The sequence below is a fragment of the Bison bison genome, unplaced genomic scaffold (assembly GCF_000754665.1).
Source record: "Bison bison bison isolate TAMUID 2011002044 unplaced genomic scaffold, Bison_UMD1.0 scf7180017864349, whole genome shotgun sequence".
Taxonomy (NCBI): domain Eukaryota; kingdom Metazoa; phylum Chordata; class Mammalia; order Artiodactyla; family Bovidae; genus Bison; species Bison bison.
Window position 1 is genome coordinate 9,372,099 of NW_011494921.1, and position 27,079 is coordinate 9,399,177.

Here is a 27,079-nt window from a genome sequence, read left to right on the forward strand (position 1 = left end):
ACAGGAATTGATGCTTTTGAACTGTGGTGTTGGAGAAGACTCTTGACAGTCCCTTGGACTGCAAGGAGATCCAACCAGTCCATTCTAAAGGACATCAGTCCTGGGTGTTCACTGGAAGGACTGATGTTGAAGCTGAAACTCTAATACTTTGGCCACCTGATGTGAAGAGCTGACTCATTTGAAAAGGCCTTGATGCTGGGAAAGATTGAGGGCAGGAGGAGACAGGGACGACAGAGGATGAGATGGCTGGATGGCATCACTGACTCGATGGATGTGAGTCTCAGTGAACTCCGGGAGTTGGTGATGGACAGGGAGGCCTGGCGTGCTGCGATTCATGGGGTCGCAAAGAGTCGGACACAACTGAGCGACTGAACTGAACTGAACTTGCTATCATGTGAAATGAGCCCAACTGTATAGTAGTTTGAACATTCTTGGCAGTGCTTTTCTTTGGGATTGGTAAGAAAAACTGACCTTTTCCAGTCCTGTGGCCATTGGTGTGTTTTCCAAATTTTTTGGTGTATTGAGTTCAGCATTTTAACAGCATTTAAAATTTTCTGATTTTAAAGAGCTCAGCTAAAATTCCATCACTTCCAGTAACTTTGCTCATAGCAATGCTTCCTAAGGCCCGACTGACCTCACACTCCAGGATATCCGGCTCTAGGTGAGTAACCATGGTTATCTGGATCATGAAGACCATTTTTGTATAGTTCTCTGTATTCTTGCCATATATTCTTTGCCTCTTCTGCCTCTGTTAGGTCCTTGCTGTTTCTGTCCTTTATCATGCTCATCCTTGCATGAAATAATCCCTTGATATCTCCAATTTTCTTGACTATATCTCTCGTTTTTCCCATTACATTGTTTTCCTCTATTTCTCTACCCTATTCATTTAAGATCTTATCTCTCCTTGCTATTCTCTGGAACTCTGAAGTTGGGTATATCTTTCAGTTTCCCCCCTGCCTTTTGCTTCTCTTCTTTCCTCAGCTATTTATGAACCCCCCTCAGATAAACACTTTGCCTTCCTGCATTTCTTTTCCTTTGGGATGGTTTTGGTCACCACCTCCTGTACAGTGTTACTCATAGCTCTTCAAGCACTCTGTCAACCAGATCTAATCCCTTGATTCTATTAATCACCTCTATTGTATAATCATAAGGGATTTGATTTAGGTCATACACGAATGGTCTAGTGTTTTCCCTACTTTCTTCAATTTAAGCCTGAATTTTGCAATAAGGAGCTGATGATCTGAACCATAGTCAGCTCCAGGTCTTATTTTTGCTGACTGTATAAAGCTTCTCCATCTTTGGCTGTAAAGAACATAATCAGTCTGAGTTCGGTATTGATGATCTGGTGATGTCCACGTGTAGACTCACCTCATGTTGTTGGAAAAACTGTGCTTGCTATGATCACTGTGTTCTCTTAACAAAACTCTGTTAGCCTTTGCCATGCTTCATTTTGTACTCCAAGGCCAAACTTCCTGTTATTCCAGGGGCCTTTTGACTTCCTATTTTTGTATTTTAATACTGTATGATGAAAAGGACATTTTTTTTCTTCTGTTAGGTCTAGAAGGTCTTGTAGGTCTGCATAGAATCAGTCAACTTCAGCTCTTCGGCATCATTGTTTGGGCACAGACTTAGACTACTGTGATTTGAATGGTTTGCCTTGGAAATGAACTGAGATCATTCTGTTATTTTTGAGATTTCACCCAAGTACTACATTTTGGACTTTTGCTAACTTGGAGGGCTCCTCTCTTTCTTCTAAGGAGTTCTTGCCCACAGTAGTAGATATAATGGGCATCTGAATTAAATTCACCCGTTCCCATCCACTTTAGTTCACTGACTTCTAAGATGTCAGTGTTCACTCTTGCCATCTCCTGCTTGGCCACGTCCAATTATTTACCTTGATTCACGGACCCAACATTCCAGGTTCCTATGAAATATTGTTCTTGATAGCATCAGACTTTGCTTTCATCACCAGACACATCCACATTTGAGCATCATTTCCACTTTGGCCCAGCTTCTTCATTATTTGTGGAGCTATTATAGCAACTGTCTTCTGCTCTTCCCCAGTAGCATATCAGCCACCTTCCAACCTGGGGGAGTGGGTGTGGTGGGCTCATCTTTTGGTGTCATATTTTTTGCCTTTTCATACTGTTCATGGGGTTCTCATGGCAAGAATACTGGAGTAAGTTGCCATTCCCTCCTCTAGTGAAGCACGTTTTATCAGAACTCTTCACTATGATCTGTCCGTCTTGGGTAGCTCTACGAAGCATGGTTCATAGCTCCATTGAGTTATGCAAGCCCCTTTGCCAGGACAAGGCTGTGATCCATGAAGGGGATATTGAGGTTTTGTGCTCAAGGATCCTGTGGCAAGTCTATGAGCAATAATTGACAGGAACGGGAATGCATTTGGTGACCTACTCTAGTCAGACCCAGTACAAGAGAACCAAATAAGCCATTGTCCATTTTTCCTTGACCATGAGAGGCATTTCTTTGGGGGTTCCGATTTCTGCCTTTATGCCATAAAATATAAATAGAGTAGACTCTGACAAGAAGTAAATTCATTTTCTGAACCCAGGTCTCCCACGTTGCAGGTGATTCTTTACCAGCTGAGCCACAAAGGAAGTCCAAGCATACTGGACTAAGCAGCCTATCCCTTCTCCAGCGGATCGTCCTGACCCAGGAATTAAACTGGGGTCTCCCGCATTGTAGGTAGATTATTTATCAACTAAGCTATCAGGGAAACTCTCTAAACATCCTTAGAAATCAGTATAAAATATAAGATTATAATTTCATATACAAATGTCATGAAGAGAGTGAACATATAGTTATTATGAAGATTAGGATACTTTAAGGGTGAAAAAACCTGCTATTAATAATTTTGTCTGGACCCAAGTGTCAATCAGGACACTTCTGGACAAAACAGAAATTTATTTATTCTAGATATGAACAATTAAAACAAATAAACTCTTAATTCCTAGCTCTTGGTTGACACTGCAGTTTGATTCTAGGTCCTGATTCCCTGTAGCACAGGCATAACCTTTTGTGGAACATGGCAAATGATGTGTAAAGAAAGTTGTGCAAGTGATTTTCTTTTTTGAAAAAAGAAAAAAGTTTACAAACATTTCACTTTTCATTTTTTGCAAATACAGATAAAAAGCAGCACTCGTCCAGACCAACACGTCCGGATTTCTAAGTATGTGGCAGATGTCAACCAAAGAAAAGAGAAGAAAAAATTCTTATATCTATGAAATACATATGTATGTACGATGCTAGGAAAAATATATTCCTTAGAAAAGACTCTGATGTTGGGAAAGATTGAAGGCAGGAGGAGAAGGGGACACCAGAGGATGAGACGATTGGATGGCATCACTGACATGGACATGAGTTTGAATAAACTCTGGGAGTTGGTGATGGACAGGGAAGCCTGGCGTGCTGCAGTTCATGGGGTCGCAGAGTCCGACACGATTGAGAGACTGAACTGAACTGCTAAGTATTATGAATTAAACACATATATGTGTGCATATCTATTTCAGAAGAACATTGGTTACTGTTATGAACTCTACCACCACTCATTTTCAACACCTTACAAGGGAGAATGGGTTAAAAACTCAAAAGGCAAATATCAGGGGACCAACAGACCTGTTCAGATCAATCAGATCTTTTGTTCACAGGAAACAGTTAGTCTCATCAAAGGTCTCAGGAAAGAGAAGCCCATACATTCTGATACATATGACTTTAAGTACTAATTAGCCTGCGTCACTTCATCCGGTCAGAAAAGAAAACTTGTCAACTGCTCCTGATCACACATGCCGTAAGTTCCCGCCTACGAAAAGTCAAGTAAGTTTATTAGCTAGTGCAAATACCGTTCACTAAGTTTGGAATAAAACTTCTGTTAAAGTTTAATTGTTAACAGAATAAAAAACAATGATAATTTAATAATATTTAGTTCAGTTGCTCAGTTGTGTCTGACTCTTTGCGACCCCATGGACTGCAGCACGCCAGGCCTCCCTGTCCATCACCAACTCCCGGAAATTATTCAAACTCATGTCCATTGAGTTGGTGATGCCATCCAACCATCTCATTCCCTGTCATCCCCTTCTCCTCCCACCTTCCAAATCTTTCCCACTATCAGGGTCTTTTCAAGTGAGTCAGCTCTTCACATCAGGTGGCCAAAGTATCGGAGTTTCAGCTTCAGCATCAGTCCTTCCAAGGAATATTCAGGACTGATTTCCTTTAGGATGGACTGGTTGGATCTCCTTGCAGTCCAAGGGACTCTCAAGAGTCTTCTCCAACACCACAGCTCAAAACCATCAGTTCCTCGGTGTTCAGCTTTCTTTATAGTCCAACTCTCACATCCATACATGACTACTGGAAAAACCAGAGCTTTGACTAGACAGACCTTTGTTGGCAAAATAATATCTCTGCTTTTTAATATGCTGTCTAGTTTGGTCATAACATAACTCCTTTTGTTCTAAGGAGTAAGCATCTTAATTTCATGGCTGCAGTCATCATCTGCAGTGATTTTGGAGCTCAGAAAAATAAAATCTGTCACTGTTTCCACTGTTTCCCCATCTATTTCCCATGAAGTGATGGGACTGGATGCCATGATCTTAGTTTTCTGAATGTTGAGCTTTAAGCCAACTTTTTCACTTTCTTCTTTCACTTTCATCAAGAGGTTGTTTTAGTTCTTCTTCACTTTCTGCCATAAGGGTGGTGTCATCTGCATGTCTGAGGTTACTGATATTTCTCCTGGCAATCTTGATTCCAGCTTGTGCTTCATCCAGCGTGGCATTTCTCATGATGTACTCTGCATATAAGTTAAATAAGCAAGGTGACAATATACAGCCTTGACATACTCCTTTTCCTATTTGTAACTAGTCTGTTCCATGTCCAGTTCTAACTGTTGCTTCCTGACCTGCATACAGATTTCTCAGGAGGCAGGTTGGGTGGTCTGATATTCCCATCTCTTTTGTGATCCACACAGTCAAAGGCTTTGGCATAGTCAATAAAGCAGAAATAGATGCTTTTCTGGAACTCTCTTGCTTTTTCCATGATCCAGCGGATGTTGGCAATTTGATCTCTGGTTCCTCTGCCTTTTCTAAAACCAGCTTGAACATCTGGAAGTTCACAGTCCATGTATTTTTGAAGGCTGGCTTGGAGAAATTTGAGCATTAATTTACTGGCATGTGAGATGAGTGCAATTGTGTGGTAGTTTGAACATTCTTTGGCATTGCCTTTCTTTGGGATTGGAATGAAAACCAACCTTTTCCAGTCCTGTGGCCACTGCTAAGTTTTCCAAATTGGCTGACATGTTGAGTGCAGCACTTTTACAGCATCATCTTTTTGGATTTGAAATTGCTCAACTGGAATTTGATCACCTCCACTAGCTTTGTTCATAGTGATGCTTAATAATATTTCTGATATGGTAAAGCTGAATGGTCTCTAAATCATCTCCTCTCACAAGTATCTCTTTGAATACATTCTTTCTGATAATGTATCTGGAATAATGGCCAGCATACAGGTCTAGGAAATCACTTTTAGAGGCAGCCTAGTTTTTATGAAAATTTTAAAAAGATTCTTTAAACATGGACACTTTCCTGGATGATTAGATCTTCCCAAGAACCTGTCCACTGACCAGACAGCAACATGGAAATGAGGCATGATCTTACATGGATTATAAAGGAGAACCATTCCCAAAGGCTTCCCCCACCTGGTTGGTCCACAAATCTCTCCAAAAGGCAGTGTGAGAAATGTTTGTGTGTTAGTGAAATTGCCAAGTAGCACATCAAGAAATAACAGAAGAGCATGGATGCTCTCTCTTCTCCAAGTGACTATATGCAGGGAAATTCTAACTGCAGTGTGGAATCACTAGAATGGGGCATCCTGCTGGCTGCACTCTTAGTATGTGTAAATAATGACCTGGTTGTAGCACAGAACTTCTTCATTCATATATCTGCCCATGGCCCATCCATCTAGTCCACAAATGTGTTGAGTGGACCACCCACTGCTCTAAGCATTAGTAATATAAAAGGACTATTGCAGAGGTTCATAATCTAGTGAGAGAAAATATGTTAAGTGAATAATAACTACATTGTAAAATTCAAAAGTTAAAAAAAAATTTAAGTAGATGCACACGGAAAAACCGGACTATTGACTATTTCCACCCAGAAAAATGATGGAAGGTGTTTCAGGGGTGACATCTGAGGTGACATCACTTAGGGTGACCCCTGAGTTTTCAGGGGTGACATGTGGGAATTAAAAGATGAGTGTAAAAGTACCAGAGAAGAATGAACTGGGTAAGCTTAGAGAAAGAGGCCAAGATGAAATCATAAAACTCATTATATGCTTTACAAAAGAGTCTAGAGTTTTTCTTATAGGGGATAGATCCACTGAAGGTATTTAAAGCAGAAAAGTGACTCAATCAAATATGCATTCTAGTGTGATGATTCTAGCTGAGTGTGAAGAGCAACAGGAAAGACTTCTATAATAAATAGGATGAGGATGCTATTCATTACAAATTCATGATGTAAACATTATTAGCTCCGTTTTATAGATGAGCAAACTGCTCAGAAAGATGAACTAACATATTTATTTTAAGTGGTTTAATCTGTCTGACTTTGATGATGATGGTTTTACCATTATTGAGCAATTTAATAAATGAAAGATGAATAGGGAGTGAGTTTGGGCAGAAATTAGAGCATCGCCTAAGTTGATCAGGGTGTATGATTGGGAGGGCTTTGCTGTGTGGGATGGCTTTGCTGTGTGGGTCTAACTTAAGATGGTAGCTCCATTCTCAGTAAGGCACACAAAACACAACAGACTTTGGAAAAGAAACGAAATAGTTGTCTTTGTCACCACGCAGAGGACGGGGACAAGTGAAGGCGTCCTTTCAGAAAAGGCATAATGGAAGCGGGCCAAAGGAGCTAGGAAAACTCTTTAAAGAGTTGATGACGGAGAGTGAGGCCCTGTTCCTATTCCAGATTTTCCTTTCCTCTCCCCGACCCTCACTCTCACTGATGCTGTTCCCCTCAAACAACTTTGGATCAGTATCAGCAGTCAAGAGTGAATGGGGTTTGCAGGATTCTGGATGCAGGGAACACTGCTGGTCCTTAGGAGCCTATGACAGTAGGCACTTGATGTATTTCAGAGTAAAAAGCCCGGAGAACTGTTGTGTTAGAGCAGAGAGAAACAGCAAAAGCACGGTTACCAATTTATCTCAACCACAGTGTCCTAGTCTGTACAGCGGTGCCCTAATTATGCCCTGAACACGTTTTGCAATCCTCATTCTTTGAGCAGCTTCTTGCTTTTCCCATCCTAGGATTTTTCTGAATAAAAGTTCAAGTTGTTTTCCCTCTATAGTCATTTGTGCTGACTCCAGTTTTACTCGTATATTTAAACTACTGGATCTTAAGAAGTCTTTTTACTGCTACTCACAGTGATTCCTGTCTGAAACCCTATCACATGCATATGCAGATAGTACCACCTGCTTTAGCACTTCATACTTTTCATATCCGGCTGTGAGTCTTTACATCCTAACTATACTGTATCTTTTTGCAAATGAACCCATGGAACCATACTTCCTTCTTATGTTTCATCACATCCAGAACAGTGCTAGGCAAATAGTTTTAAACAGGTTGTCAAAAGTGAGTCCAACTGTTTTCATATCGCACATTTGGAATTTCAAAACCTCCTCTGTATCCACTAGTTTTGATTTTGTTCTTTCCATACTCAGGATCATGAGCAGCTGCTGAACGGCAAGTGTATACATTCTCTCTGACAGTAAATGACAGAGAAGGTCAAGAAAGATGAAGAGGGTGAAGAACCTTCACAGAGAAGGGCAAAGGTCAAGAAAAGGACACAGTGGATCAAAATCATCTACAACGTGACCACCTCTTCCTGAATCAGAGAGAACTTGTCTTTCTCTTCAGCTTTAATTTAATAGATGAATATTGAAGATACATTTTCCCTACTGGAAAAAATATTTTCGTATCTTTTTCATCCCCCCCAAAATCAATCACCTATACAGTCATCCCTCAATACCTGCAGGGATCGGGTCCAGGACTTGCCTCAGAGGCCAAAATCCATGGATGCTCAAATATAATAGGTAAACACAGGACAGGATCCAACACTGGCTGAATCTGCAGGTTTGGAACAGGAAGATAGGGAGGGCTGGCTGCACAGTATCCCACAGGCATGAGCACTGTTACTTTTGGGTTTTCCAAACGATACTTTGGATGAGATGGTAAAGTCTATCTTTCCAGATTACTCCGTTTCTCAAATATCTGTGTCATAATTCAATTCAACAAACTCTTATCAGTCAACTATAATATGATAGGTTCAAAACTAGAGATTGGGGGTGTAGGGAGGCAGAGATGACAATGTGAATGAGACTGGCTCTTTGCCACCAAGAAATTTACAACCTGGCCAAGACGTTGGGGGTACCTATATAGATGAACTATGAGAAACAAATAGCATAGCAGGGACTAAACTGGGTGTTATGCACACACAGAAGAATAAATGACCAGAAAGGTAACAAAGACTTCTTGGACAAAAGACAATTGAGAACAAGCCTTCAAAGATAAGGACTCGTCTCAATAGAGAAAGGGAGAATGCACTGCTAAGGCTAAGTGGACAGTACTAGCTAGAGCATGGAGTTCTAAAGATACTTTTTTTCCAGAGTGATTTGTGAATCTTTGCTGATAGACTGTGACATACATGGAGGGATAAACTGGTTGTGAGTCTAGAAGGGGAAATTTGAGGTCAGACAACCAGGACCTTGATGTCAAAGAACTGACTTCATTCTTCAAGTAACAGTGAACCATCTGTGTTTCAGAAAGAAAACTGATGAGGCAGAATCCAGGACTGATAAAGCAGGCAGAAAATAAAGCTAGGAACTTAATATTTGGCTGATATCTATGACAAAGAAGGACCTTTGGCATCACAGGGGGCTTGACAATAAGGACTTGCATAAGATCTCTTTTTGAGGGCTTATTAATGAAAATGTCTAGCTTTCAGGTCTGAGAAGATTAAAACTATACCATGAATCATGTTAACTTCTGTAAGCATTACGTGCATTTTTTTTTCTTTCAAAGTTACCTATTAAAACATTATAACTTCTGAGAGGTTGACTAGACAGTTTCTTCGTTGCTTGCTGGGAAAGGATATTTTATTAAAAGCACATTACTCATTTTGGGCCTCTAGTTTTTTTGTTTTTTTTTTTTTTTAAACACTATAATTTCCAGAATTGCAAAATTCTGGAGCTGAGAAAAACATATGTGAGAGTAGTTTTTTTTTCAAGGGAGTGTAGCAAGCAGTTGACTAATAAAGTGAGTTGAAATCATACAGGATAATAGGGTAAAAAGAGGTTTTCATTTTGAATTAAATGACTCCCATCAAAAGGTGCTAAAGGTGTCAATTTCTCAAACAGCAGCCTGTCTCCTGTGATCCAAATCCTGCAAAATCTGAATTACATTAACTGAATTCAAGCTTGACTAGACTGCCTTGAAAAGCTTATTTCTCTAAAACTGGAAACAATTAACATTCTGTTTATTCATGAGATCAAACTTGTTGAGGTGGAAAATGGCCAGTGTAATGTCAAGTACTTGGCCTGAATACACTATTGAGGAAAGACAAAGACCTTTAAACTGGGTGAATTTATGGGAAGGGTGTGTAAGTTTCAGTTTCTTGATAACAAAGAAGGAGTTGATTAACTTACTGCATTTCCAGAAATTATACATTGGTTCTGAGCAGAGATTCTCAAGCTACTTAGCCTGGGTATATGTTTCAGCCTAACTACTTACATACTGTGAGTCTCTGGCAAGATGTGACCTCTTAAGAGTTTTACTTTCTGCATCTGTAAGGATGTGAGAGCTAACTAGGATAGAACATGCACAACGTGCAGAAGAGTGCAGATGTCCAGCGGGAGTGCTGACGTGCGAAGGGTTACCCGACGCGAAGATGCTGTGCCTGCGCTTTAGTTTTCTAATACCAATTCTAAAATTTGATCATCTGAAACTTAAAAGAAATCAAAGATCATTTGGGCTAAGTCATCATTTTACAGGTGAGGATGCTGAGAGGAGTTCAGTCCCACGCCCAAATCCACATAGGAGCTCACAGTGTCAGCACGGTGCTAGCATCTCGGGCATCCGATTGCATTCTGGTTCTCTTCCATCACACACCGAGCTGACGGCAAAGCCCGGAGCATTACCAGCCATTATCGCCATTCAGAGGAGTGTAATTCTCTCTCAGCAGTGGGAGGGCAATTCTCAGGAGGCCGCCTTCATCTGGGTCTAAAAACTGGCCTGTGAATTTATGCCTCTTTTCTAGGTCTCCTGTTTTACATCACCCCTCTGCAGGCCATGGTGAATTAAAGATACTTGATGGTGCTTGAAGCAAGCCATTTTCCCTCATAATTCACATCAGCAGTGATACAGATCATTTCATGAGGATTCCTCTTTATGGTACCATGTCATGGACACAGCACCTGTACTATTACCCCGGTGGGCAAGCATGGAAACACACATGAAACTTAGCATTTGTCTTCATGCTAAGGATTACCAGTTTTTACATTATTGACACCTCAACACAGAGGATAACATTTTGGGGTTAAATGCTAATGGCTCAGTTGGTAAAGAATATGCCTGCAATACAGGAGACCCGGATTTGATACCTGGGTCAGAAAGATCGCCTGGAGAAGGAAATGGCAACCCACCCCAGTATCCTTTCCTGGAGAATTCCATAGACAGAGGAGCCAGGCAGACTGCAGTCCATGGGGTCACAAAGAATCGGACACGATTGTGCAACTACCTTTCCTTTCACTTGCTCAAGGGTGCAAAAGCAATCATTTATGATTAAAAGTTTGATCTAATAATTACTTTTAAGAATTGGTCATACTTTATAGTTATGGCTATCCTCCACTGTGATCCCCAAACAAGAGGCTTTAATAAATGCTTCTGTTTGAAGATCTAAAAGGTTTAAGCTGATTGTAGAAAAAGAGCCAATTTTTTCATAAATAGAGCAACAGTCTACAAAGGAAAGACAATATACTCTGGGAGTCAGAGATAAACATGTTTGAGTTCCAACTCTGCCTGATACTATATCTGAGTGACCTGCACAACATTTTTTTCTGCTTCCTCATTTGAAAATCTGGAAAGAGAATCAGTGAAAGAACAGTTTTGGTTTTGAAAGTAGATGGTATGTACTGAATTATGTCCTCTCCATCCCCAAATTCATATGTTGAATTCATGACACCAAGTTTAACTGTATTAGGAGACACAGGTCTTTATAGAAGTACTTGAAGTTAAATGAGGTCATAAGGGTGGGGCCCTGATCCAATAAGATTAGCATCCTTATAAGCAGGGTCATGAGTTCACTCTCACTCTCTCCACCCCGTGAGGACAATTCAGCAAGAAGGCAGCAGTCTGCAAGCCAGGAAGAGAGTTCTCACCAGAAACCAACCCTGCCAAACCCTGATCTGAGACTTCCAGCCTCCAGAACTATGAGCAAATACATTTGTTACTTAACCCACCCAAACTGTGGTGTTTTGAATTGGCCACTCGAGCTGACCAAGGCAGTAGAGATAGGACCATGCTTGTGTTTCCTGAGATAAAGGACTGTCAGGATCATATATTCAGTGCTGCAGCTTCCCACTTACAGGATGATCTCAGATTGATAACTGCTTTGTTCTCTAGAATATTCACTGAATTGGGGAAAGAAAGGCTGATATTAGGAAAGTATCTATACGCCCACTTTAGATGCAGGGACTTTACAGATATATGTCAAAAGTGCCATGTGTGTGTATATGTATATATAGCATGTGGTCATACTTGGTGGTTCAAAATAGGGATTTTGAAAGATGGCTGTCTGGGTTTGAATCATGGTCTTGATGCTCACCAGCTGGGTGTCTACAGGCAAATCACTTGAACTCTGTGAGCTTCTGCTTCTTATATGACAGGGTGTCTCCCACAGTATTCCCAGGTGGCACTAGTGGTACAGAACCTGCCTGCAGTGCAAGAGATGAAAGAGATGTGGCTTTGATCCCTGGGTCAAGAAGATCGCTTGGGAGAGGACATGGCAACTCACTCCAGTATTTTTGCCTGGAGAACCCCATGGACAGAGGGGCCTGGTGAGCTACAGTTCATATGGTGGCCAAGGGTCAGACATGTCTGTGGTGACTTAGCACACACACACATTATGTGGATTAAATGAGTCAATACATGTTAAGCTCTTAGAATAGCAGTTGGTGGTGAAAGCTTCACAAGGATTAATTTTACTATTATACACACCCACCCAGACACAGGCAAATTAACAGAGTTTTTACCAAAATATGAAAAATAAAAAAGGAACACAGTCTGTATCTTTTCCACTCACTTTCCTTCTCCAACTGACCCTCCAGAGGAGTAAATCTGCAATTAACCTCTAAAATCCCATGATGACTTTAAAACTTATTGGCTGCTTGTGCCTACAAGAGACTAGAGAAATAATTAAGATGTGGAACAAGAGATGTGAAAACGCTAGATCTGATCAATTTACACTTACATGAAGGGGAAAAGGAGTTCTATGTAAATCATCCATCATTTTCATGCTAGCATTGCTATTACTCAGAAGAAAACACTTTCCCCCAATCAGAAGTGACTCAAACATAACTGACTTTTTGTTTTCAGATTTACATCCTTCAAGGGAGATATTAAATTCCAAGAAAAGGTAATTGTGACAAGAGATCACAGTGACACTTTTTAAAAACAATCAAAACTTTTCTCACTTTTTCTCATATGAGTCAAACTCAACCTCCTGCTTTTCTATTTAGGATTCATCTTTGCAAGGTTAACTCTGACCCAGGGTACTAAATTTTCTCTCTGAGCAAATTTTCTCTCAACAGAAATTCAGCACTTGTCGTAAATATAACTGTGGGATCATTTCACCATGGGAAGGGGACAAATTGGTCTAACAGAGAGCACAATAATGCATATCCAGCTGATTTGCTGTGTGCCGAAAGTGGGGATCTTCAAAGCAGCCTTTTCCTATTATTCCCATCAATCTTAGAGGAATCTTTACACTGGGTTATTTTTCGAGTACTAAGTCTGATTTTGTTTTCAAAGAGTTTGGATGGCCAACAAATTTTATATGCTTTCTTTGTAAGAATTTAAAGATCTGGCTTATAACCACTAAATTACATACTGTCACTCCTTCTCACTTTTACAAGTAATTAGAGTTTGATGTAAAATTTAGAACCTATCACTTTGACTAACTGTATACCACTTGTGCTTGAGTAAGGGGCCAAGTAGTATAATATGTGACAGAATTGAAGTAATGTCAGATGAAGAAAAAGAACAAATGCCCGAATATATGAACACAGCCACTGGCAATAATTCTTGGGAATTCCTTTTGTTCCCAGGAATTGATCTGATTTCACTGTCAATGTGAGGATCTGAGTAAAATCCATGGAGAGTGTGTGACCAAAGAGACTGTACAAAATATATTTCTTGGTAGCTGAAAATATTATTACCAAAACAATGAACAAATAACAGCAAAAAAAAAAAATTAAAAGGGATCCAGAAACAACTGGAAATCCACTACATTGAGAAGCCTGAGCATACTGTCACTCAAATGGCTAATAATGTAACTTTTCATCTGGTTCAGTTATTTAAAGAATGTTTTCATATTTTCTTTCTCTATATATATACTTTTTCTAAACATAATTTCAAAACTTAGGAGCTGCCTGCCTATGGAAGCTCCAAATTCATTTAAGTTAAGAATGCTAAGCAAAGTTGTTTTAATTATTTTTAATTGAAATTATAAATTCTGCTAATTAACTATTCCAGCTTGAATTTAGATAGCACCAATGTTTAATTTACCTAATAAAATACATGCTAGCTGCCAATTACTTATCATTAGTGGCTTTTCAAATATTACTGTTTAGTAGATACTGACCTTACGAAAATATTTTAAGTGTAAGCAAGCAGCAACATATAGGTGATTAAGTGAAGTGAAAGTCACTCAGTTGTGTCCGACTCTTTGCGACCCCATGTACAGTCAATGGAATTCTTCAGGCCAGAATACTGGAGTGGGTAGCCTTTCCCTTCTCCAGGGTATCTTCCCAGAGATAAAACCCAGGTCTCCCGCATTGTGGGCTGATTCTTTACCAGTTGAGCCACCAGGGAACCTCAAGAATACTGGAGTGGGTAGCCTATCCCTTCTCCAGGATCTTTCCTACTCAAGAATCAAACCAGGGATCTCCTCCATTGCAGGCAGATTCTTTACCAACTGAGCTATCAGGGAATGATTAATGGAAAATTTAACCCTGGGTGGACATTTCTGTGTATTGCATCATTTCAGTTACTGCCTGTATGAAGTGTTGGCCATATTCTCTTAAGCAGAGGGATGATATAAGGACCCAGAGATAAACCTGAATACAGGATCATTAAATCAAATACTGCTCATGTAGACAATCTGCTACTGTTAATGAAACAACATTCAGATTCTTAGTATTTGTCAACAGTTGAAAAGTATTCTTGTTGAAAAGCATAGTCTACACCACGATGCCTTAGAGACATGATGATGGTAGGGAGGTTACGTTGACAATAATGTCTCAAGCAGGAAACAATTATACAAGCTGTGAGCTCTGAACCAATACTCACAACACCAACGGTCACTAGTTCTGAGCATTTCCAAACGCTTGCTTTTGGAAGACTACAACATCCTATAAAAATCAAATGCATAAACTATTCTTTTTTTTTCCCCCTGTGGCATTCTACTAATTATCTTTGTGCAAAAAAAAAAAAAATGGAATCTTAATACATCAGTCTACAAATCATGGTAATAAATTCCTATCTACCTGAGAATTGATGGATTTGATTTATTTCCATTTTCCTCTGTGTAAAACCATCTCTGTTTCTCTACACAAATCAGCTTTTAGCAAATGAATGGAAGGAGGACAAAATACTGCAAGTAAAACTGGCACCTTATTCTTAAAATGAAAATTTTCTGGCTTCAAAATGAACAAAAGTATTGCCCTAAAAAAAGTTGACCTAACTTTGTTTTTCTGTGTGAAAAGCAGCTCATTGTAGAGGAAAAGCACACACGAGTTATGGGTCTTCTCTGTCGAGCTACAGAACTTTAATCCAGAGCTCATGAAAGGGTGCAAGAGCAGCTTGAAAATTATGCTGAGCTTAATTACACTTAATGTGAATTATTCAGAAGTGCAGACAGAGACTAAAAATTTATTTCATACAAAGAAGCTTGACATTTTAATTGGTCCTTCAGAATGGAGACAAAACAATTTCCTCTCAAGAAAATTTACATCCTCCCTATCAGAGCCGAAACCTCAGCCAAGCAGAACTTCATTAACTAGATTAATTATCGCACTAGTGTCTGCTTCATCAGGTGTATGGCCCAGGTAGAAAGAAGAAAATGAAATAATGACCGACATTTCTAAAAGACAGCATTGACCCAAGGAGGGAAAAATGACGGATGAAAACCACCAACCTTGGTCATTAGCCATTGTGTCAGGGTGTTCCACTGTGGAGGAAAGAGAAATAATATTATTAGATTTTGGCAGTTTCCATCAAGAAAGGTGACATTTCTAGCCAACGGTTTTATTAGTGAGTTCTCACATCAAGGCCAATGCCCTACTGAAATAAAATTGATAAGGAGTCAGTTACTGTGATTATTTCCATTAAATTAAAGAAAGAATTTGAAAGTAATATTTTGCTGTGTAAATGTGTTGTAAAAATGTTATTTGTAACAGTCCTCTAAAAACAAACTTAAGATTATTTTCATGCAAGTTTAATAATACAATTAATAGTAATAAATGCATGCTATTACCAAGTAATTATCATCAATATACTTTAAATAAGTTAAGGAAGCTATTTTCTTGTATTTATTTTTAATTTTTCAATGAGAGAACTTAACCAATTTTCAGATGAACGGAGTAAAGTAATAAATTATTATAAAGTTTAATCTAAATGGTTTGATTTTAAACCTTGTGAGGCAAGGTGCTGAATTGTTGACTATTTTAAATGAATTATGTATCAGTCAGTCAGTCACTTTAGTAGCTCAGTCGTGTCCGACTCTGTGACCCCATGGACTGCAGCACGTCAGGCCTCCCTGTCCATCACCATCTCCCAGAGTTTACTCAAACTCATGTCCATTGAGTTGATGATGCCATCGAACCATCTCATCTTCTGTTGTCCCCTTCTCCTCCCACCTTCAATCTTTCCCAGCATCAGGGTCTTTTCAAATGATTCTGTTCTTCGCATCAGGTGGCCGAAGTATTGGAGCTTCAGCTTCAGCATCAGTCCTTTCAAGCAATATTCAGGACTGATTTCCTTTAGGATGCACTGGTTGGATCTCCTTGCAGTCCAAGGGACTCTCAAGAGTCTTCTCCAACACCACAGTTCAAATGCATCAATTCTTCGGCGCTCAGCTTTGTTTATAGTCCAACTCTCACATCCATACATGACTAATGGAAAAACCATAGCTTTGACAAGATGGACCTTTGTTGGCAAAGTAATGTCTCTGCTTTATAATATGCTGTCTAGGTTGGTCATATACAGAATTATGTATACTGTTCTTGAAAATAATTTGTTAGATTTTAAGATATCTCTAAATTTTTGAAAAGTGTCTTCTGTTAACCAAATGTAACTAAATATGAGGTAAATCTCTGTGAAACACTGCTTTCCTAGAAATTGTGAAATGACATTTTGACTAACATAGATCTCTGTAAGTTTCCATCAGTTAGACTTATTTCAACTATACTTGATTTTCTTTGATCTTTGAGTCTTATGGCTTTATTTAACTCACTTAATTGCAGTCAGACACTTAGGCTACCACATTTGCTGGTTTGCTTTTTGTATATGTCTCAAAGTCAGAGAGAGAAAAGTATAATGGTTTCCGATGGGCAGCAACCTATAATCTATTTTCTCATTACATGTAGTGGTTTCATAGCAAATCCATTATTATTGTTTGAAAAATACTTAAAGCAAATATCTTGTAGGTGGCAGTCCTTCCTTTTCCTTTTAGTTGAAAGAATACAAATGTGCAAAATAATATATAAAATCAAAATACGTAATAATGCTGTAGGTAAGAACCACTTCAAATACAGGGTTTATAAATGTTGTATCACAGAAGGACAAACTCCTAAACCAGAGACCATTTGCAATTTGTTTCATTTTCAAATAATACAGAGGCATGGTCTATGAAAAAGATAAACCAGGAAAGATATCTTACTAAGTAGAAGACTGAATTATGAATCACTTTTTGGAAAATGATGTATAAAAGCATGCTTATTAGATTAAGATTCAACAAGCTTTAAGTTTTATAACTGTCTTTGTATCTCCTCAAGATTTAACAATTTTCAATTCATCAGGTCATCTAGTCCAGTCTTTTCAAATATAATCATTACAGTTTAATGTGTACCTTAATTTTTCTCTCCCATTTCCCAATCAACACTAATGATGTCTCAAAATATATTTTGTTATGGTATTAGGGAATTGTTGATGAGAGGTGCTTTTGAGAGGCAAATGCATTATCTATTGTCTACATACAGAGAAAGGATCCTAATATAGCTTTTAAGGAAGAACACTTTGCTTTAAGAAGTACCACACCAAGTGTTCAGTAAGAATGAGGAAGGGCATGTCAGGGTCTATATGACCAAACAAGCCAGGAAGGGAAAAGTTTGGTAGTCAGACCAGAATACACTTGAGAAACTATTTGAATCAGCATCTCATAGGTGAGGACTTTTTGGAATGATATTAAAAATAAGAGAAGAAAACCAGTCTCATCCTATTGCCATTCTTCATCTGTCCCTTTGTCTTTAATTACATAATGCATTACCTGTAGTCCAAATTTTTGACAAGTAACAAATAAATATTTGGTATGGTGAATAATACTAAAGAATATTTCCCAACAGGGACTAAATATGTCCTAATAAGTACTTTTTATTAAAGAAAATAATTACTTTAAAAAATTAAAAACAAATGCCAAAGTATTATAATTTTATGCCTTGAATTTTTAATTTCTCCTGTCACCTATCACGAATATTATGTACTTTGTCACAAAATTATTTAAAAACTAAAACTTTTTTGTATTCTGTAGCACAGCTTTTAGTTCCATATCCTTGTATGGGAGAGATGAACATTTCTGAATGGCAATTAAGAATGCCCAGAAAAGAGACCATATTCTAGTGCTCTTCCACCGCTGAAGACTCTGCTTCTCTGTGCGGGAGACGACTTCATCTCTCCACAGATGCCCTCTTTGGTCTAATCCTTCAGGAATGTCCTTCCTCCTTGTTACTTGACAGTCCAACACGGAGAAGCTTACTTTACTAGAAGGAACGACTCATGTGATGGGCAGAAATAAACATACATTTCAGACATTTTCCAAGGTTTCTCTAGTGTGCAGGTATCATAATATGGAGTCTGGAGAAGGGAGAGTCTTCTGTGGTCAGAGAATGAAGTTCAATGTTCTTCCAATTAACATTCCAAAGAAAGAATCAGATCTACTGCATATATGTACAATGTTGTACAATGCATGTACAAAAAAATAAAAAAGACAATGATAACTTAATTCCTTTTACGTTATAAGCATCCATTTAACCAGTGATTACAGATTGAGTTTCCTGTACTTCTCTGACTGGTGGCCAAATAAAAAAAGTAAAACCTTACTCTCTAGTAGAAAATGCTTCTATCTTTACAAAGACTGAGCATGAGAAAATGATGCTCTTGCTGCTACTGTTGCTGCTGCTGCTGCTAAGTCACTTCAGTTGTGTCCGACTCTGTGCAACCTCATAGACGGCTCTATGCAACTCTGTGCAACCACCAGCTCCGCCGTCCCTGGGATTCTCCAGGCAAGAACACTGGAGTGGGTTGCCATTTCCTTCTCCAATGCATGAAAGTGAAAAGTGAAAGTGAAGTCGCTCAGTCGTGTCCGACTCCTAGCGACCCCATGGACTGCAGCGTACGAGGCTCCTCAGTCCATGGGATTTTCCAGGCAAGAGTACTGGGGTGGGTTGCCATTGCCTTCTCCAGTGATGCTCTTAACGACTGACTAATGCACAATTTGCAACTCTCATAGACCACTGAGAGTTTCCTCAGCTTCAGGACAATAAGGGAGCCTTTCTGTCTGTCAGACATTACATTCTGATGAACAGAGGCCTTATATTTTGAAGCAGCTTTGGAAACAGAAAATCTTAAATCAGAGAGCATTTTATCTTTAGTGTAGATGTGATTCACTGTGGCTTCAAATCTCTTATGATGAGTAATTTATTTACCTTAGACTATCTGTCATGTGACATACATATAAGGTTCTTGCCTATGCAATATTAATTGTTCATAAAGATAGGCAACATCAATGTCTGAATCATTTAAAACATACTTAAGACATCCAAAACTTAGTTTACTGTAAAACCATGGGCTTCCTTCATGGCTCAGATGATAAAGAATCTACCTGCAATGCGGGAGACCTGGGTTCGATCCCTGGGTTGGGAAGATTCCCTGGAGGAGGACATGGCAACCCACTGCAGTATTCTTGCCTGGTGAATCCGCATGGACAGAGGAGTCTGGTGGGCTATAGTCCATGGGGTTGCAAAGAATGGGACACGACTGAGCGACTAAGCACAGCACCAGACAGCATAAAAGTCTAATTGTCTATTAATTGAATACAATATACTTGGGGTAGATAATCTTAAATATTCATATCACGATATTAGAAATAACCCTTATGGACTATTGTGACATATAACGTATCTTGAATTTGTTCTTACTCTTAAACATCTCATGGATGAGTTCAGGGCACTTAGAGTAAATAGTACCAAATGGGATATGAAGTTCATTAAATAATCCACAGGATGGTGATCAATATGAGTCTATAAATCCTGAGATAACTCATCTCTCTGCTGCTTAAAACATTTGGATGTCTTAAGTTATCTTAAGCCCTCTGTGAGATCTCTAGTTGGCATACATTGTAAGCATGAAATTAGCTTGGCACTTGTCTATAGATAAAGATGAATCATTTGTGAAACATTATCTAGTTACATTTAATGCTCGCACAAAATGAATGACCAGTTTCCTTTCAATTGCTCATTTGGAGTGAAATCTGATTTAGACATGAAGTCCTAAAAACCTGGATAGGCGAAGACTGGCTCATTTTCCTCTTGCCTTCCTTCCAACTTCTACTCTGTCGTGAAAGAGCTGTCATGTAGGCTTAGGCTGAATGCTTATTTGCATGTTCTTGGCAAACTTTCAGATTAGCTGCTACCAAATCTAGCTTTTGAACAGCTCAATCACCAGCATCCAAATGTCTACTGTTTATTAGAGTATTTTTCCTAGGAGAACTGAGAAATGGGCTATCTAGTTATTCTAAGTCTCTTCTTTAGTTTGTCCAAAGAAATGGGTAAAAATGTCAGCTCAGATACATCTTTCTAATTTGTCAGTTGTTTGCCATCATGTTTTGTTAAGGTTTCCGACAGATATATGGGCATAAGGTGGTAAGGGATTTAAAAACCAAGTATCCTTTCTAAAAGGATTCCCTGGTGGCTCAGATGGTAAGGAATCTGTCTGCCAAGCAGTAGACATGAGTTCGATCCCTGGGTTAAAAAGATCCCCTGGAGAAGGAAATGGCAACCCACTCCAGTATTCCTGCCTGGGAAATTCCATGGACAGAGGAGCCTAGTGGGCTGCAGTTCATGGAGTGGCAAAGAGTTGGACATGACTTAGCGACAATAACACATATAATACCTTAAATGTACATGTTTATATATCAACTATGGAACATCTGAATTATTTTCAATTGCTAAATAATAGAGGCTCTTGAAATCATTCATCCTCCAAAAAAAAAAAAAAAATAATGCTGTGCTCTAAAACAGAAAGAACTTATATGAAGATCATTATGAAGTAGTCACTATAATCTCAGGCCTTTTATTTTTCTGTATAAACATACAACTATCCCTAATTTGATCAGTGATTTTTATACTTGTAAGCATGTAGAGTTTTCTTATAGTAATCATGATGCAAGACTTTTTTTTTCATGTTGCTACTCTGTGTCCTTAAAAAAAATAATTTTGTTTGAGATTTTCTGTCTTGCCATATCAAAATTTCTTTTAATAAGAACACTAGTTCCTGAAAGGAAATACTTGAACTTGGTAGTAGATAGTATGCATGCAGTTCATGTAATAAAATGCTTTTTAATTTTTATCCCTAAAATACAATGGTTAAAGTGTTTTATTATATTGTGAATAGAGCCCATATATATGAAATCAATACAAAATTCCAAAAGGAGTATAATGGAAAAAAAGTCAAGTTAAATATGTCTGCTTTGTGTTGATGACAGAAAATGTAATAATATAATAGATATTTCTTTGGCATGCTGGCTTTCAGCATAAAAAGGTAACTTTTAATTAATTATCTTTTATCGTATTTGTTTGTTTCCAATTTTTTTCAATTATTTAAGAAATAACTGACATGCATCCTAAGTCACTTCAGTTGTGTCCAACTCTTTGCGATGCTATGCACTGTAGCTCGCCAGACTCCTCTGTACGTAGGAATCTCCAGACAAGGATACTGGAGTGGGTTGCCATGCCCTCTTCCAGGGCATGGCAGGGATCGAACCTGCATCTCTTGCATTGGCAGGCAGATTCTTTATCACCAGCACCATCTGGGAAACTCCACATCACTGTATAAGATATACAGCAAGATGATTTATTTACACATATTGTGAAATGATTATCATAATAGCTTTAGTTAATACCATTATCTTGTATGAATACAGTAAAAAGGAAAAATTTTTTTCACGATAACTATTGGAATCTACTCTCTAAACAATTTTCCTGTATATCAGACGGCAGTGTTAACTATAGTCATCATGTGTTTATTACCTCCCTAGTACCTACATCTCTTATAACTGAAAGTTTGTACCTTTTAATTACTTTCCTCCAAATCCTTCCCTCATCACCTCCTACCTTTGATAACCACCAATCTGATCTCTTTTCCTGAATTTGGTGTTTATCTGTTTGTTTAGGTCCCATATATTAGTGAAACCATACAGCATTTGGCTTTCTCTCTGATTTCTTTAACTTATGAAGAAGTTAACACCTTCAAGGTCCATCCACACTGTCACAAATGGTAGGATTTCCATGCTTTTTTGTGTGGCTGAGTAATATTCCATTATATGTATATTCTGTTATATCCATCAATGGACATTATGCTGGTTCCGTGTCTTGGCTGTTGTGCACAGTACTTCTATGAACATCAGGATGCAGGTATCTTAGAGAGTTAATGTTATTGTCTTCTTTGAATATATTCCCAGAAGTGGAATTGCTAGATCATATGGTATTTCTACTTGTAATTTTTTGAGGCACCTCCATACTGTTTTCCGCAGCGGCTGCACCAATTTACACACCCAGACGGTGCACTAGGCTCTCTCTCCTGCACAGTCAAGGCAGCGTTTGTTGTCTCTTGTCTTTTGGATGACACTCATCCTAACAGGCTTGAGGTGATATCGCATTTTGGTTTTAATTTGCATTTTAACTTCTTTTGAATGTCCACTGTAGTTATGGTGCCAACAGAGATGGTTTAAGTCAATTCCCTAAACAGACTTCAAAATTAGTTTATAACCACTCCATAGGGGGGGGAAAAAGAAAGAAAAGGAAATGACAGGAAATGATTCCAACCTTTCAGAGTCCTGAAGAGGATGGGATCTGAGAGAGGCCCCACTCCTTTGGCATTTCGTGCTTGGATTCGAAAGTAATACACAGTGTCCAGGTTGAGATCCATGATTTGATGAGTAAGCCGATCACCACTGATTGTTTCCATAATCCAGTCATCAATTGGAATGTTCTTGTCCAAGGTGTAAAACAAGATGTAAGCTGCAAAAATAAATGAACACAACTTTGTCTAGTGTACTGACTACATGCGTTACTTGTTTCCAAACATCCATGTTTCCCCAATACAATTTTCAAGGATTATTACATATCCACAAGTATAAAGTGCAGTATCCAGTTTGGCAAGTAATGATTTTTTTTTTTTGGTGTTACAAAGATTAGAAAAAGAATTACTTTAGTGTACAGAATCTAAAAAATGGAATAAGCTGTTATAAAACTATCTGCCATATTTAAAAATGTGAGGTTTTTGCTGTCTGTAAATCCTGATTATTGGCTTGCTCTAATATACAAACATGAGGAAAAACTTAAAAGATAGATAACAAATCTGTCATTTTCACTGTATCCAATAATGAAAATAAGTAATGTTTATTTTGGCTAGTGTTTAAATAATAAAAATACGTTGAAAAGTATAAAATGCCCAATATTTTTAAAGTGTCATAAAAATAAATGATAATATTTGATTACTGTAATAACTCGGTGAGGTTGGCAGGGATACTGTTGCTCTCTTTTCATAAATGATAAAGCTGAGCAGAACCCAAGCTAACTGATAAAAGGGCTAGGATAAATCCTCTATTGCCATACTAAAAATCCAACACTCTTTCCCCTAGCCCATCCCACCTAAGCAAAAATAAACAAACAGAAAGAATAAGTATTTTTGGATTACTGTAGGTTATCTAGTTAATATTTCAAACATTAATAAATTCATCATTTGATAGTATCATTCATCCTCTGTGTTAGGGGATATGTTACTTGAATAACAGTAGCGTTCTCAATGGTGGTAATCTAATATGCACCCAAACAGATCTAGTTATTCCTGTAAACTATTTATACTCTAACATTTTATTTGGCTAATATTTAAGGTAGCTTTTATTTTAAAGCACTAATTCATCACTTTATATTACCATATATATCAGATAATAGTGCAATATAAACTATAAAACAACTCATCGCAGGTGCCTTTGCTACATGAATGTGGTCAGCCGCTATCTCTATTAAAATTCTGCAATGGTATCTGCATTAGATAGGCCATCAACTTTATCTCTAGGTCTGAGCTTATGGATTGAATACATTTCTTCTTAAGTAACACTTTTAAAACCAATTGTCTCTGTAGCAGAGGAAGCTCAGCTTGGTGCTCTGTGATGACCTAGAGAGGTGGGATGGGGGTGGTTGGAGGGAGGCTCAAGAGGGAGAGGATATATGTATGCATATAACTGATCCACTCTGTTGTACACCGGAAACTAACAGGACAATGTAAAGCAGTTATACTATGATAAAAAAGAAAGCTCTAAAAAAAAAAATAAACAGTTATCCTCCTTTGATCCCCCTAGTCCTTCCTTTTCAGTCCCACTTGTTTTGACCGGGACCTTTATACAGTTCCTTCAGAGGTCATGTCAGAAGGTTCTCTAACTCAGATTCACTTCCCTGCCAAAACAAGCATGCACACTTCTTACATCTCAGCACAACCCTTACTCAGAAAGACTGACTTCGATGCTGTGCTCATTCCTACTTCCCTCTCATTCTTCACACCACTTCACCTTCCCTTTCTTTCTTCATCCAATTTCTACCCATCCATCAAGGTCCAGTTTAAGCTACATCTAACATATGAAACCTTTCTCTATAGTGAGCTCTCCTTTCTGTAAACTCTGTAATCCATTCCAATACATAGAAGAATACTTATATGATTTTGTATCATTTTCACTTAATCCTATAGTGATTTACAGAATTACATCTCGGTTTAGGGGATGTGTTCTAGACAGTGAACTGGATACTTCTTCCTTGTGATTCTTTAGGATTAAGCAATGCCACAAACTACCTCTTCTGGAAGTCCATTTCTCTTAAATTCTTGTCAATGCTGATAGCTTGCATCTATTTTAATTTGGCTTCCACTTTTTCTGAGTTTGTTGTTTCTCAAATCTGCCTCATCATAAGTATTACCTGGGGACTAGGTATAAGTTACAAACCACAGAGTTCAAGAAAGGGTATTTCGGTTTAAAATTTTTTTAATTTAAAATTAAAATTAAAACTAACAATGTTGTGTTAGTTTCTGCTGTGTAACAACATAAATCAGTTATATGTAAACATATATCCCTTCACTCCTGAGCCTCCCTCCCACCCCTCCAGGTCATCACAGCACACCGAGCTGAGCTCCCTGTGTGTTATATATACATCAGGTTCCCACTGGCTATTTTACACGTGGTAGCACATTATGTCAATGCTGTTCTCTTAATTTGTCCCACTGAGCCTCTCCCTGGCTGAGGGCATTTTGATTTGAGAGATTGTAGACAAGTCTTTGATCACCCCCAATTATGCCTGCCTCCTGGTAGTTATACCTTTGTGCAGTCCTTTCTCTATGAGTTTAGACGGGACCTAAGGCTTGCTTTTAACCAACAGAATAAAGCAAATGTGATGGACTGCTGCTTCCATGATGATGTTACATAAGTTGTAACTTCTGTCTTGCTATCAGACTCCCTTGTTGGCTTTGATGAAACAGGTTGCCAGATGGAGAAGACCACGTGTCAAGGAACTGAGGCTGGAACTGATCAACAGCCAGTGAGCAACTGAGTCCTGCCAACAACTACATATGCTTAGATGCAAGTGTTTCCCTAGGTAAGCCTCAAGTGAGACATCAGCAGAAGCCAACACCTTGATTACCACTTTGTAAGAGACCTTAAAGCAGATTACCCAGCTAAATTGTGATTGGATTCCTGACTGACAGAAACAGTGAGATCGCAAGTGCATGTGCTTTTAGGCTGCTGAATTTGTGGTGATGCTGTTACACAGCAGTGACGAGTATAATAGGTTCCTGGTAACCCCAGGAACCTGCACCCCATCTGACTTCTGTCTTTCAGTATAGTCAGCAATTACTGCTTTAGTTGATCATGTTAATTCAGTAATTTTTGTAATATATTTGTTGAGATGTTGATGCTACAAATATGAATGTCCAAGATGTGGAAAGCTCAGGGGAAGATAAAGGACTTAACAACAACAACAAAAAGTCTGCAAAATTTATAAAATATCATCCTCCCTCTGGATGGTATTAAAATTGGAAGACTGCAGTTCAAAAGGGATTGTAAAATACCATTGGATAAAGGAGTTGTTTCTGACTCATAGGTGTCCATTCACTGAGAACTCAGCCCCTGTGGTCAACATCAATAAAATCTCCTACTACTCTTTAAGCCAGAGGAGTCTCCATTTTTGTGCCCAAAGAAACCACATCTATTGAAAAGAAGGGCCTGGCACTAGTTATACTTTTCCAGCTCTTATTATGTGCATATCTTATCTCTTCAAAAGAATAAAAACATTCCTTTAGTTCAGGAGCTATGTCTTATATTACTTCTTATTCTTCAAAAAAAACTAATAAAATAGTCTCTGGATAATAGGTATTGAAACTCACTTATTGAATAAAACCCCTTAGCCTGTAAGTATTTAAGTTTTAAATTCATGACATTTAACGAAATTGTTCAAGTTTTCATGGGCTCTTGTAATAGCATGACAAACTTCAAAGTTTGGATGCTTGTGCTCCCATCCCATGTCGGCTACAATTATTCCTGATTTTCTCCATCTAGCAAATGAGAATACAATGCTTGCCTTCACTGTAAGTTTTTCTATGTGAAGAGTATTCACTGAAGCATTTTAAAATGACAGCTCCGGGGACTTCCCTGGACTTCCTTCCCAGTCCAGTGGTTAAGGCATCACGCTCCCACTGCAGGGGGTGTGGGTTAGATCCCTGGTTGGGGAACTAAGATCCCACATACCACACGGTGTGGCCAAAATAATAATAATAATAAATAAAATGTTTTAAAAAATGACAGTTCTGGCATCACACAAGTAAAGCTAAAAGTGGCACATCAAGTTCTGACCCCAATTTGTGTTTAAGCAATTTTCTTAAACTTATTAAAATAAAAAGAACCATCATTGGTTATAAATTTGAATAGAGATGGAGAACATAAACAGACCACATGACTCAGAACTCTAAAATCTAGCCTTAGAGAAACCATAGAATTCCATTTGGTGAATGGGTTTAATATGCTTTGAGGCTATTGAGTCCACCACTGAAGTCTCACCTGGAGATTTCCACATAACCACACAAGTTGGGGTGCATTTATAGGTCTGTCGCTACCTTTCTGTATCTATATGTTCATTCCTCTGTATCTAATTTTATGTTTTTTCCGCTTTATTTTTATCTCTTATCCACCACACTGACTGAGA

The 27,079-nt window shown here is 38.4% G+C and overlaps 1 protein-coding gene across 1 annotated transcript in view; it reads right to left on the minus strand.

Moving 5' to 3' along the window:
* DCC (DCC netrin 1 receptor) overlaps window positions 1-27,079 on the minus strand; it is an 838,683-nt gene that overhangs the window by 124,541 nt on the left and 687,063 nt on the right. Inside the window, exons 19-20 of the mRNA XM_010854834.1 lie at window positions 22,661-22,855; window positions 15,481-15,513 (exon numbers count right to left, since the gene is read on the minus strand). Coding sequence (XP_010853136.1) covers window positions 15,481-15,513; window positions 22,661-22,855 — 228 coding nt within the window. The remainder of the gene's footprint in view (window positions 1-15,480; window positions 15,514-22,660; window positions 22,856-27,079) is intronic.